This window comes from Curcuma longa, unplaced genomic scaffold (genome assembly GCF_044706935.1).
Source record: "Curcuma longa cultivar G26 ecotype Majalengka, Jawa Barat unplaced genomic scaffold, ITB_CL_G26_1.1 contig_19305, whole genome shotgun sequence".
Classification (NCBI taxonomy): domain Eukaryota; kingdom Viridiplantae; phylum Streptophyta; class Magnoliopsida; order Zingiberales; family Zingiberaceae; genus Curcuma; species Curcuma longa.
The window spans coordinates 90,769-103,851 of record NW_027431061.1 but is presented as its reverse complement, the minus strand read 5'-3'; the positions used below and the strand labels follow the sequence as shown (position 1 = coordinate 103,851).

General features: G+C 35.2%; 1 protein-coding gene across 1 annotated transcript; it reads left to right on the top strand.

The window, feature by feature from the left end:
• Positions 1 to 774: 774 nt before the first annotated feature.
• On the top strand, positions 775 to 12,095 carry LOC141817094 (uncharacterized). Its single transcript, XM_074704780.1, has 16 exons — positions 775 to 1,075; positions 2,450 to 2,625; positions 2,723 to 2,888; positions 3,011 to 3,063; positions 3,171 to 3,314; positions 3,737 to 3,841; positions 5,020 to 5,145; positions 5,248 to 5,445; positions 6,047 to 6,153; positions 6,360 to 6,522; positions 7,174 to 7,239; positions 9,086 to 9,179; positions 9,328 to 9,440; positions 9,669 to 9,739; positions 11,292 to 11,445; positions 11,591 to 12,095. Exons 1-16 carry the CDS (start codon positions 775 to 777, stop codon positions 12,029 to 12,031), a joined length of 2,478 nt encoding a protein of 825 aa, XP_074560881.1. The 3' UTR covers positions 12,032 to 12,095.
• Positions 12,096 to 13,083: the final 988 nt, after the last annotated feature.

Sequence of the window (13,083 nt, the reverse complement as noted above, 5' to 3'; positions counted from 1 at the left end):
TTGCTCGGCTTCATCGAAATTCAAACCCTTGTCATCTTCTGCAAGTCTGCTCCATCATACCAACTCAACTATGCCCCGGGGGTAAAAAAAAATGATGTTTACTTAGAGGAGGAAGAAGGGGAGAGTAGTGAACTAATTTGAAGTTGTTTATTTGGAGTGAAAGGAAAATAATCTAAATTAGTGGTGCAAAAAATTATAGAAGTCAAACTACTAATGTAATAATGTGACACTTACTGTTGTAATAAAAGATGGAATTTATCATCTCAACGGTCTCACACGATCGATCATATGAGTAAATTAGAAAATTGTAGTTGATCATTACTCAAAAGTAAATTTATTCTATAGTAATCAACTCAATCATGTAGAGCTAATGCGACACTTCCAAATTTACTATGAGAAATTTACTATGATGGTAGATAAAAAAACTTCTATAGGATTAACTTAAATTTACTATTTACGAATGATCTTCAAAATTAATTGATTTTAAAAATTAAAAATTTAAATTTTTAAAAAATTATATTAGAGCAATTTTACTTAAAAGTACCGTAACAGGATGATTTTTAAGATACGAGGCACCTTTTTGATATTTTATTTTTTTTAAAATAGACCTCCCCTTTAGTGATAATGAAAATAAGATACGCTGTTTTTATATTTTACCCTTAAAAAATTACGTCTTGGAATAATATCTGTGAATGTATATTTTTAAAAAACCCCATGAATTTTAGGAGAATTGCGAATGTACATGGCTGAAGCAGCACCACAATCAAGTGGCCCATGACTTCCCGAACGCCACAAGCAATCGCCGGCTCCATGGCGATGGCGACGGCTGCCGGACCGCCTGTGCGCGCCTCGATCGCCGCCCCACGATCCAGCTCACCGTCCAGAGAGAGTCGACGGGGCGGGATGGGGAACGTGCTCCGGGTGCTCCGGAGCGACCGGGACTTCCTCCGCGAGCGTCTCCGGCCGCTGACCAACGCGCTGGGCGACATCCTCTGGCTACGGAAGTTCGAAGACCCCCGCGCAAAGGACGCACCCATACCCGACGCCGCCTGGCCTAGACTTTCGTATCCGCCAGGTCTGTGCTCCACTGCTTTGGTCTCTGTGTTCGAACTAGTAGCCGAGCCTGGTGGCTTATTCATTCTTTTAGGAATCTGTTTCGTCATTTTATCTGGAGATTTGAAATGATTGATCAAATCAAGAAGTATTGCTCTGTGTGTTTCTATTAGATTTAGTAGGGCTCTCTGTCTTGTGTTCGTTCATGGACAAGTAAGGTTTCAGTTAATTTACTTACTGACACGAGCCACTGTTAAGTGGGAATTTCCGAGTGATAAGATCAAATGATTTGCACCTCCAAAGGCAAATCATTTGACGTGGTGTGGACAAAGTGGGAATTAAGTGGTATCATCTGCGAGAACAATGTAGAATTTCAATTTCCATTGACTAAATAAGGAATTTTAGTTTGCGAATAGAAGGTGTGCTTGCGTTTGATACTTGTAGAAGATTATTTGATCAGAATCGCGAACACAATGCCAAATCCAGAACATGAAGTTGAGAACAGGGCTTCTAAACTAAATCATTGGGCCCAGCAATTGTGTAGGTTCAACAAATTCTTACCGCATCAATGTCAAAGAAGATGACTCTGACAAATGAAATATGCAGAAGAAGGTTTGTGAAGCCCTTTGTGCCGCCTTGTCTCATAATGACAACGATGAAGTGGAGACCATAGTTCCTCGGTCAAAGATGAAGCAGTGAAGCAGGATGAGGATAACGTATCACCCACCCAATTGACACAATCTGCCTTCTATTGACCAAATACTCTATGTTGATTGAAAAAGTAAACAACATGCTGATCAATCATTCAAGTGCCTTGAACTGCTTAACTCTCTAATCTTCTAACATCTCAATCCTTCTCCTTTGCTTCACACAACCAGTGCATGGAAGAAAAATTTGTATCAAAACAATTGCTATTACTACAAAATTTAAGTTATTCATCTCAACCAGTATTGTGCACATGATTTATGCATATGTTTTCTGTTCTTTTTGAAAAACATGACTGATTTATATCATGTGTTTTGTGTCTTTCAAAAATTGGATAACTAAAGTGTTAGACAGTTTATCAGTTATCATGTTGTCTCATCCACACTATTATCAGATGATACATCCTATGTTACATGGACTTCTGTACAGGAATCCAACACATGAATGAATCTAGGTGTACATCATCTTTATTTTGAAAAGTTGTTTCATGCAGCTAATGAGAGTGTTGGGTGTTCCATATGGGTACTTGGAGATGGATGAAGAGTCCAAATATCAGAAGGCACATCAACTCTACAAACTTGAACATACTTTTTTTCTTTCTTGTTTAAGAAGGATCACCAGATTTTTTATTGTCTGTCATTTAGTTAATTGTTTGCATTATTGGTCTGCTCATGTTCAAATACTTTTACAGGACTCTCTTCTTTGGATCTACTGATGGCTGACTTGGAAGCCTTGAAGGTGTATGCTAATTATTTCCAGGACACTTTCAAAATTTTTGTCATGCCTTTACCTGAGGTTTATGATCCTGAGAAAGTAGCACTTTATTTTAGTCTTCGCCCTCATATACTAGTTTTCAGAATTGCTGAGGTACTTCCCATGCAACTTTGCTAATGTTTCTAAATTGATCAGACCATTAGTTCAGTTTAGGATATATTTCTAATTTGGCAGTATGTTATTACTTTAGGTATTCTTGTCATGGGCCTCTTTTGCCATAAAACTTCAAACCTCCAAAGCTTTCAATGTGAATAAGCAAAGTGTAAACCTTAACGATGGTATTGACAACTCACGGTATCTAGCTGGGAAGCTTGTCAAGGAGTCTCTGCTGAATCTTGGTCCAACTTTTGTCAAAGGTAAGTGAGATAGCTCTTGGAGGAGCTGTAGCTTATTTTTCATAATCTTGTTGCATCCTCGTAATATTTTTCACCACTGCTGGTGAGGTTAAATTAACTATTCAATCTACTTGTTTGTGAAGTTGGCCAGTCCCTATCTACAAGGCCAGATATAATTGGTTCTGATGTTTCAAAGGTAAAAAAGAATCGGATTACCATGCTTCTTAACATGGACTTTTCTCGGTCAGCTGTGAATAATGACTTGGATTTAGTTTTGACCATTTATCAGCTTTTCCCCATCAGGCATTGTCTGAGTTGCATGAAAAAGTGCCTCCTTTTCCTCGTACTGTTGCACTAAAAGTTATTGAGGAGGAATTTGAATGTCCTATAGAAAGGATTTTCAGTTACATCTCAGAAGAACCTGTAGCTGCTGCATCATTTGGCCAGGTGGTTCTAGTCTTTAAGTTGCTTCTATCAATACTAATGCAGCACCTATTTCTTTTTTATAGTTAGCTTATAGTATCTACTGAGTCCTGACTCCTGAAGCTTCTTCCCAGCTCTTTCCCAAGGTTAAGTAACCTACAAGATATGAGTGATGACAATGCCCAAATAGTTGGATTTCTTTCCCTTTTGATGTTGATAACTTATCTGAGTGATGATGATTTTAAATCTCAATTGTTTCCTTTTCTCATGATAAGCCTAAATATTCACTAGTCAAGTGGAACTGTTGAGCCTGACCAAAGTCAAAATCATCTATATGCACTCTTGGTGCGATATCTGGTTTAGATTTTTTTGCATTCCTATTAACTTGGGCAGGCTAGCAAGTTAACTGTTCAGTAAAATTTATTGCTATTTGTCTATGGTTTTAGGTCTATCGTGGATGTACACTTGATGGCAGTGTTGTTGCGATAAAGGTCCAACGCCCAAACTTGCTTCCTTCAGTTGCACGAGATATCTACATTTTACGCCTTGGGGTTTGTATTATATGTTTTAATTTTCTCAATTACTTGAATATCTTATGGTCAGTTTTTCTTGTTTTTATGGGAGCATCATTTGTGTTCTTTTAGATTCACTAATGTGCGTTGAAACCTTTTGTGTCTGAAACCTTCTTAGTTTAAACAAATTGTTGAGCAACTTGAATTATTGTTATTAATATTTGTTGTATTATTATTTATCTTGTTTATATGACTTCACTTGAGAAACTGTTTCTTTTGCTTGGCAACCTGCTTTTCTTGGTGAATTTTTGTGCACCAAAATGTTCAGTTGGCTACGCATTCCAACAGAAGTTCAATTATTTGGTTAAATTCCTAATTTCCTTCATTAGGAATAACATTAAACAGAAAATATGGAATGGAAACCTAGTAGAGATTGTTTCAGCTGACAATATGAACCATTTTCTCTATCACATGATAAATTATTATGTTGGTGGAATCAATTAGTGTTTCTGATGTGTGTTGGAATTTATTTTGAGAATCTACAATTTTATTATAATTTTTTATGGGCATCGAAAGCTCAATTCCATGTAATCCATTTTTAGTAACCCTGACAATTTATTTTGAATCAAGAAGCCTAAGGGCTAAATTCTTTTACAAGGATTTAGCACAACTTATGAAACATGCTGATGTTTACAAAATTCATTTATCTCACACATAATGAATTTCGTGTCAAATGCAAATAAAAATTAAGTCTATATTCTCCTTTTGTTTTCAAGGAAGACTATAGCATATTCTGTTCCTGAAAACCTCAAACAGGAAGATACTGCTCTTTTACATCGAAGAAAATAACTATCTTTCATTGGATTAGCTTTTCAGTTTATACATCCTTTCCTACTTAATGTCCAATCCTGCAACAGGGCATTATTCTTAAAGACCAGAATAATTTGGAGAAAGCCTGACACCCAAAGACCCAATTAATATAATATAAAACCACTTCCTTTAGTGCATGGACCTTCTTTTCTACTCATTGCAAAGAAACTTAGGTACCTCTTTTCAACTTTCTCATTAGTCAATGTGGTCCCATACAACAAACTAATTCTTAGATGGTTGTTCCTTGTTCAATCTCCACTGAATGCTCATATAAGAAATCTGTGAATAAAACAATGTGGTACTCTTATGCTTTGTAATTTTCATGCTTTTCTTGTCATGTTTTACAGCTAACACTCTTGAGGAAGATAGCAAAAAGAAAAAGTGATCTTCGCCTCTATGCTGATGAACTTGGTAGAGGAGTAATTGGTGAACTGGACTACACTAGAGAAGCAGCTAATGTTGCTGCATTTTCGGTACTTCAGGCTTGAATTAATTTGCTGAGGAACATTATTATGTTAGTTTCCAATTTAACTTTCTACATCACCAACTTGATGTATTGTGTCTTTATTTCTCAGGAAGTACATTCTCAATATTCATTTATCAAGGTCCCCAAGGTGTTTATGAATTTAACAAGCAAAAGAGTTCTCACCATGGAATGGATAGTTGGTGAAAATCCCAATGACTTGCTTGCCCAAGCCAAAGAATTTGGAAAGGAGAACAATCGACACCTGGAAAGGAAAAGATTAGAAGCAAAAGTACACCTTTTTGATATGGTATGCACTGTTAAATGGTTTGCGCTATCATTTGATGAAAGAAGCTTATCTTTATCGACTACTTGACCTTAGGAATATGTAAAACCAACTGCAAGTGCTAGCTCAAATCTTAGTCTTTTCACATTCTTTGTTCTGGATCTTTTTGGTCGAACTAGTTCAATTTTTCTCAAGCTAGGCAATAATGGAGTCTGAAATTTCTACTTTTTTGCTTTTAATATAATTGAAAGATAGTGTCATAATTTCTCATATACTCATTGCTATTTCTTACTAAATTTCATACTGGAGAAAAACATGAACTCTCAAACTCTTCACTCTGCAACCGTGTTCATGAACTTGGATGCTAGCATTAGGACTTTGATGCTAAACATTGCCTATATCAGACAAAGATTATGGCCTTTTGTTTCTTAATGGATATTTCAGCACCAATCTAATGGCGTTTCGCTTGGAAGAAACTCTTTTTCCAATTAACATGTGATTAATTTAGTATGCATGGTTCTCTTATAAAGAGTGTGTACCTTCTGTTCTTTTTATGCCAGAACATTCAGAATTATATAGGCTTTATGGTTTGACTTGCATTTGTATGTGATGGTGTGAGATGTAGGTGAAGAAAGGCGTGGAATCAACATTAATCCAACTTCTTGAAACAGGCCTATTGCATGCTGATCCACACCCTGGAAATTTACGTTATACTCAAGAAGGGCACATTGGGTATGGAAAAAATAGTTATTTCACTAAGTAAATGATTTACTAACAAATAAGCTGTATTGTAACAAGCTAGATTTGAGTTTTTATTCATATTGCCAATTATGTTCAGATTTTTACCTAATGGCATGTTAGTTTAACTTTGAAAGCCTTTCTTTTTCTTTGATTTATAGGTTCTTTTAATTATTTTCTTTGCTGAACATTTATTTTAGGTTTCTTGATTTTGGTTTGCTTTGTCGGATGGAGAAAAAACATCAGCTTGCTATGCTTTCTGCCATAGTTCACATAGTCAATGGAGACTGGAATGCACTTGTCTATGATTTGATGGAAATGGATGTTGGAAGGCCAGGAACCAATCTTCGTCGTGTAGCAATGGTTTGTCATCTTGAACCATATTCCATTTTTGATACCATTTTGCCAATTATTTTCAGAGTTCTTGGTGACATTTGATGAGATTTTGCTTTGTTCTTAATTTTGTTGGCACTTACAAAATAAGGAAAACATACACAATTTACTTGTTTGGAAGGGAGAGATATGGAGAGGAGAATATAGATTTTAAGGTCCTCTTCCCCGTTTACCTTGGTAAAAATTCAGGAAGGAGATCCCATAACATTTGGATGAAGGATTTTGGAGCAAAATTGCATCTGCCCAGAACTGATGGATGTCGGTTGTCTCCACCAAAGGGAAGGGTAAAGTCCTCTTTGTTGCTTACCTTTCAGTGTGATGTAGGCAATGGCAAAGTCAGTGCCATGTGAGGTACCTAAGAAGCACTGTAAGTGCTGATTTCCAGTACCACTGTATTAACAATCTACTCTAGTACAATAAAAGTTCAGTATTGGAGCAACAAAATATCGCAGCAGGTTTCCTGTACAGGTCCTCATAAGTGTTGAGACTGGGTATTGGTTAGTATTTGAAACAACAAATGCTAGATGATAACTTCTCTTGTGCTACACCATTCTTCTGATTACTTGTATATTCTGAATGTAAAGCTTGCCTTATCTTATTTTACCTTGTGAACATTTCTAGGATTTGGAAGAGGCATTGGGTGAAGTAGTCTTTATCAATGGAATTCCTGACATCAAGTATAGTCGTGTAAGTAGATTGCTTCTTTTAGTTTCCATATTATCTGATTGCTTTAGCGATTCTGTTCTCAAAACTTGAATACTCCTCGAGTATCTGCAGTATATGATTTCCTTCATCAATTTTCAGAAGAAGATGAAAATGTAAAAAGTAGGAGGCCAAATGATAAAACTTTCCAAATTTAGCCACTGATGTAGAATAAAAATGGTAATTAACCAGATCTGTCAAATTGCTTGCTAAATAGGTCTTACTGGTTTAGCTGACTAATGAATACATTTGTCCATATATTGTATATTTTTCAGTTCTTACCATGTCGTCTGATATAGACAGCTCAGTCCATGTTAATCTGAATGTCTGCTGATTTACCGTGTGATTTAGCTCATGCTGGCAGGACAGGTACACTGTCCTACCGGCCAGTATAAGCTTGGTTGTTTTACAAAATAATAAGAGTTGCAGTTGAAGTTAGATGATTTTTTTTTTCGATTAAAGGCTGGTTGATAGCCAAAATCTAAGATATTGGAATGCATTTTTTTTTTTCCTTCCAGCAAGTGTTTGCTGTTTGAGTATGCCGACATAGGTATGTATACACGATTGCTGCTAATATGGCACAATGCAGATGAAACAATTGTCACAGGCATGAGATTGGCAAAAGTGTAGGTTAGTACTACTTGATCCTACAATTGTTGGTAGTCATCATCAGCTAAATAATGATTGCTATAGACAGATCAAATCCGTCAGTTGTTTGTTTTTTCCACATAATCTGTCACATTATGTGATATCTGTAGAGCTCTCAAACGGGCCAACCCATAGCGGGGCGGCCAACCCACTAGAAATCCGTCATATGACGAGACGGGTCAACCCACCAGAAATCCATCATATAGCAGGGTGGGACGGGCAGACCTACCAACTTGGTAGGTTGGGAAATCTCCAATCCAACCCAAGGCAGGTTGTAGGTTAGCGGACCAACCTATTGGTCTGTCAAAAAATAAAAAATATTAAAAATATTAAAAATTTTAAGTTTGGATTACTGTTTAAATTGGTAAAGTTGAAATTTTTAAGCTTGAATTGCTGTTTAGACGGATAAAGCCCACTAGTCTATTGAGTTTTCTACTTTAATTTTAAATTTTGAAGGAAAAAAAGTTTTCTCAATCCGCGGACCAACCCAAGCCCTTCATGGGTCAACCCACGCGGGTACACGGGCCTAGGCGGGTCGGCCCATCTCAACCCACCTTAAAATGGGTTGATAAAATTTTAACCCAACCCGCCTAAATTATTTGGCGGAGTGGGTCAATCCGATGGACCCCACCCAAATTGACGGCTATAGATATCTGCAAGTGCCTTATTAAAAGAAAACATAAATTTTTATTCCTTTATTTGGAAAACCATCTAAACTTTTAGATCCATCGCTTCTGGTTATTCTTGTTTTCACTCTGTAGACTCTAGTCTGTACTTTGATTCAGATTGCCCCAAGTCATGACTCGAGAAATAGTCCTTTGAATGCTATCGAACTTATTCCTTTTTGACGGGTTAAAAGTTATCCTTAATCATTCACCTAAAACATTTTATCCACGTTGCTTGAGCAAGTAAAGTTTTGGATTGTTGATTCTTTGAGTATGATCTGCAATATGATTGAATTTTTGGGTGAAGTTATGGGCTTCGCTTATCTGGTCTTATTTCCAATGATCCATTGGTCTAGATATATTTGTAATTGATTCTAGTGATCAATGAGAAAGTAGCAAGGTGTGTTAATAGCCAGTTCCTTTTTCTCTTTTGCAATTCCATCTAATTCTTTTACCTTTATTTAATGTATAGGGAAGTACCTTAGCCGATAATCGCCATATGCCATATGTTTTTGCAGGTTTTAGGTAAAATCTTATCTGTAGCAGTCAAGTATAATTTTCATATGCCACCATACTTCACGCTGCTTTTGCGCTCTTTGGCTTCATTTGAAGGTCAACTTTTCTTTTCCACTGTTACCTACGTGATTATTTTGGTTCATATGGATTTTAGCCACAGCACTTACATGTACGAGCTGAATTTACTCGAATGTCATACCATTTTTTCCTTCTTCAAGGCCTTCAATACTTTTCCCTATAGCAGGGTTGGCTGTAGCAGCAGATCCAAATTTTAAGACGTTTCAAGCTGCATACCATTTTGTTTCAACGAGACTCCTGTATGATAATTCAGCTGCAACCAGAAAAATATTGCATTCGGTATGCCTCTTCACGAGGTGGATTCTTTTTTGTGCTTTCCGAACTGTTACATTGACAGATGGTCAATAATATAGATGCAGGAGGATACTCTAACTCAGTTTCTTTATATTTCCCTATTCGTATTTGGGCAGCCAAAGCTGTGACAGACTTTATACATTTAGACTGTGTTAATTTCAATGTTCTTTTACGAAAATGCTTTTAATGGGTAGGTTTTACACTTCGTTTCAGGTTGTCTTCAACAAAAGGAGGGAATTGAAATGGGACAGGATTTTGCTTTTTCTTAGGCTGAGCAACATGAGGTATTTATACAATGTCTCGAGTACTCTTGACTTTATGCCATTTAACTCTTTTAAATAAACTTCGAGCAACAATTGGCTATGATTTTCCATGTGAGACTCCAGTACAATCCCACCTGTGAAATTGTGGGCTAACTAGGGGAGGTTGATGGGGCTTAAGCATTTTGAATCATTGGTTGTTCCTACTAACTCAGTATTATAGCAAGGCTACTCTTATTCCTACCGAGGTGTTTCTGTTGGAAAAGGTAGCATGCGAAGTAGCTTACAGCGGCAGAAACAAGTTACAAATTTATTAGTATACCCTTAACAATTTAATTAATAAAATAAATTTATTTTACAAAAATAAAATGTTACAAAACTCTCTTTCCAATTATTTTCAGCCGACAACCTCTTGTCCTCTTCTCAAAAAAAAAAAAAAATCTTCTCCTCTTTTAGCTTGTGATTTGTGAAGGTATCATATTTTCCCTTACTTTCCTCCCATTTTGGTCTTGCGATTTTGGCATTTTGGAAACATATATCATATTTATTTGTTGTTATTTATATGTTAATTGCTAGTTTGGTGCTTTTGAGTTTTCATCTATTTTGATAGTAGGAATCTTACATCTTTTCTATTGTTTTGGTCTTTTGGAGTGTTGATTGTTGAATATTTGTTAGTTTTATCATTTACGAGTGAATCTAAGTATTTTTATTTCTTGACATATTTTTTGATTTTTTTTTTGTAGAACTATATAATATGTTAAGATATTGTTCAAGAAAATCAAATGTTTAAGAATCATCACCATCTTTTGAAACAGGGGTACTGATCAGTCTGTTGAATAAAGGAATTATGAAACTTATTGAAAAAAAGTCTCAAGAGTCTTCTGATAAACTTTATATTGGTTCAGATGTAATTGATCTTCCGTCGGATCCAAAAATAAAATATAGGATTATATGAACCCAATATCCATGAAAGAGTTTGAAGAGAGTATTATCTAAGAGATTCATGTCAACTCTATAAGCATAAATTCAAAACTAGAGATTTCAATAACAAGCCAAGCCAAGATTTAATCCGTCATGGTTTGATGAAGTTGATTGGTTGGAGTATAACATTACTAAGGATGTAATTGATACAAATTATACTTTGGTGATTTTATATGGATTGTGCCTCCTTTAAACAAAATTTCTAGATCCACCCCTGGTAGCTTGAGAGGGCGACAAGCCTTTAGGGAATTGTGACACAGTTTAGTTCCACATAAAAAATTATCACAAGCTACCTAGAGATTCTGAGATCACTTAGAAGACAAGTGGCATCGGTTGGATTTCTCCAGTCGAAAGGACTTAAATAAGGGATGTAAGCATTCTAGGTTGGTAGTCGACCCGCACAAGTTTATAGTTATCAAGTAAAATCATACCTATATGGTGTCAAATATGTAACATTGTAAGTTTATATATCTATTTCTCGCTATTTCCTTAACATATTAAGCAAATATAAACGATCCGCCGCACTAGACAATTTACCACATTTTCCTCCTTTCTGTTCTAGCTTTCACCTTATGATTTTACACAATGAATGCAGAAAAAGCACACCTGTGGTAGAAATGCTGCCTACAAATAGATCTTCATCATTTGGACAAACTGACAAAGGGGAGGTCTTCGATACTGCGAACCTCATCTTGAGGCTGTTAACATCAAAAGATGGTGCTGTTTTCCGACGAATTCTGATGACTGCGGTATGTATCATATTGCTTCCACTGTAATTCTGATCCTCAGAGCTTGTATCTTGTGTTCTTAACAGGCGTTCACCATTGTTAAACAAGTTTAGTCTGCCAAGGACAATGCAATACATTAACACACTATTTTTCCTGGATCGAACAGGATTCAACTTATTTAGCGCGCGCATTCATCTCTAAAGACACAAAATCCTTCCGCAGAGATCTCAGTTCTGCTCTCGCCGATATTCTCTTCCAGTGGACGTCAGAGACCTTCAGAAGAAATGGAGTTGAAGAGAGGAACAAACTTAACCGAAACATGATCCTAGAAAGTGAACAAATGGAAAGAAAACCGGCCTCATCATCCAAGTTATCGATACCTTTGTTGCAAACTGTTCTTCGAGACAAAAGGCTCAAGGTTATATTTTACAAAATTGCAAATGGTGTAAGACAAGACTCGATGATGCTGACAGTACGAGTATGTTGGAGTTTATCGGCAGTTCTTGCTACTGCTGCAGTCCTTGCCATGCATCGAGCTCTCGTTTACTGGTCAGAAGCTCATGGAAGATCATTGTTACCTAGGCGAATTGCACTTAGCATTCCATGAGGTGCTACCAGAATTTATAGGAATATATCTGATATTTTTCAGATTTTTTTTCTTCTTTGTACACAGAATGTAATTGAAATAGTTTGATCAATTATGCATTTATGCTTCTAAAATCACTTATAGAATTGTTGCTTCCTGTGCGGTGAACTGTACGGTGAGATTTATAGGTTTAGGGGTGAGAAAAAATTTAATTAAATTGAATAAATCGATCGAATTAATTAAATTTAAAAATTCGATTTAGATTATTTTAAAATTTTAATTTAAAAAAAATCAATTAATTTAATTCGATTTTAATTTTAAAATTTTTTATTCGATTCAATTGAATTAATTTAAATAAAAAAATAATTTTTAAATTTTTAAATAAGTAAATTTATAAATTTTTAATTAATTGATAAATTTTTTATAATATTTAAAAATTTTAGTTATTTTGATAAAAAATTAAATTAATAGATATTTTATCGGTTTAGTTTATTTAATTTTTACTTAAAAATTTGATTGAAAAAATTTGATTTGATGAGTTAAAAAAATTTTGATTTGATTTGATTTTAATTAATTTGATTCAATTTGATTTTAATTGAATAATCAATCTTAGTCTTAGGTGGGTTTAGGACATCTGCAATGCGCATTCATCGTGCGTTCAACAACATCTCTTGGGTGACGTGGTGGAGAGAGCCACATGAACACGTTCAATATTTTGAATGTATTCATATGTCAATGGGCCCATCACATGTATTTTTTTTAACATTTTTTTAGTGTTATTAACACGTTAATGTTACATATGCCCTTATATTGTATGTGAATTTTTTGGTGGACTTTTGAGAGATTAATTGGGTCTTGAAATAAGAAATTTAAGATGTCCATTAATATTTATTATTATTTTTAAAAATGCTCATTTAAAACACCCTTTAATCTCATTTTTCAATTAAATCTTTATTTCTTTTATTAGAAGAATTATTTCAAATATATATTTTATATTTATTTTACAATAAAATTATAAAAAAATATATATAAGTTATTGCATGAACTCACTAAATCAATCATAATCCCACTTT

Coding starts and splice junctions, on each gene's coding strand:
- LOC141817094 (XM_074704780.1), top strand. CDS start 775: ATGACTTCCCGAACGCCACAAGCAATCGCCGGCTCCATGGCGATGGCG. Junction 7,240..9,085: donor CTGACATCAAGTATAGTCGT/GTAAGTAGATTG, acceptor ATGTTTTTGCAG/GTTTTAGGTAAAATCTTATC. Junction 9,441..9,668: donor CCAGAAAAATATTGCATTCG/GTATGCCTCTTC, acceptor ACTTCGTTTCAG/GTTGTCTTCAACAAAAGGAG.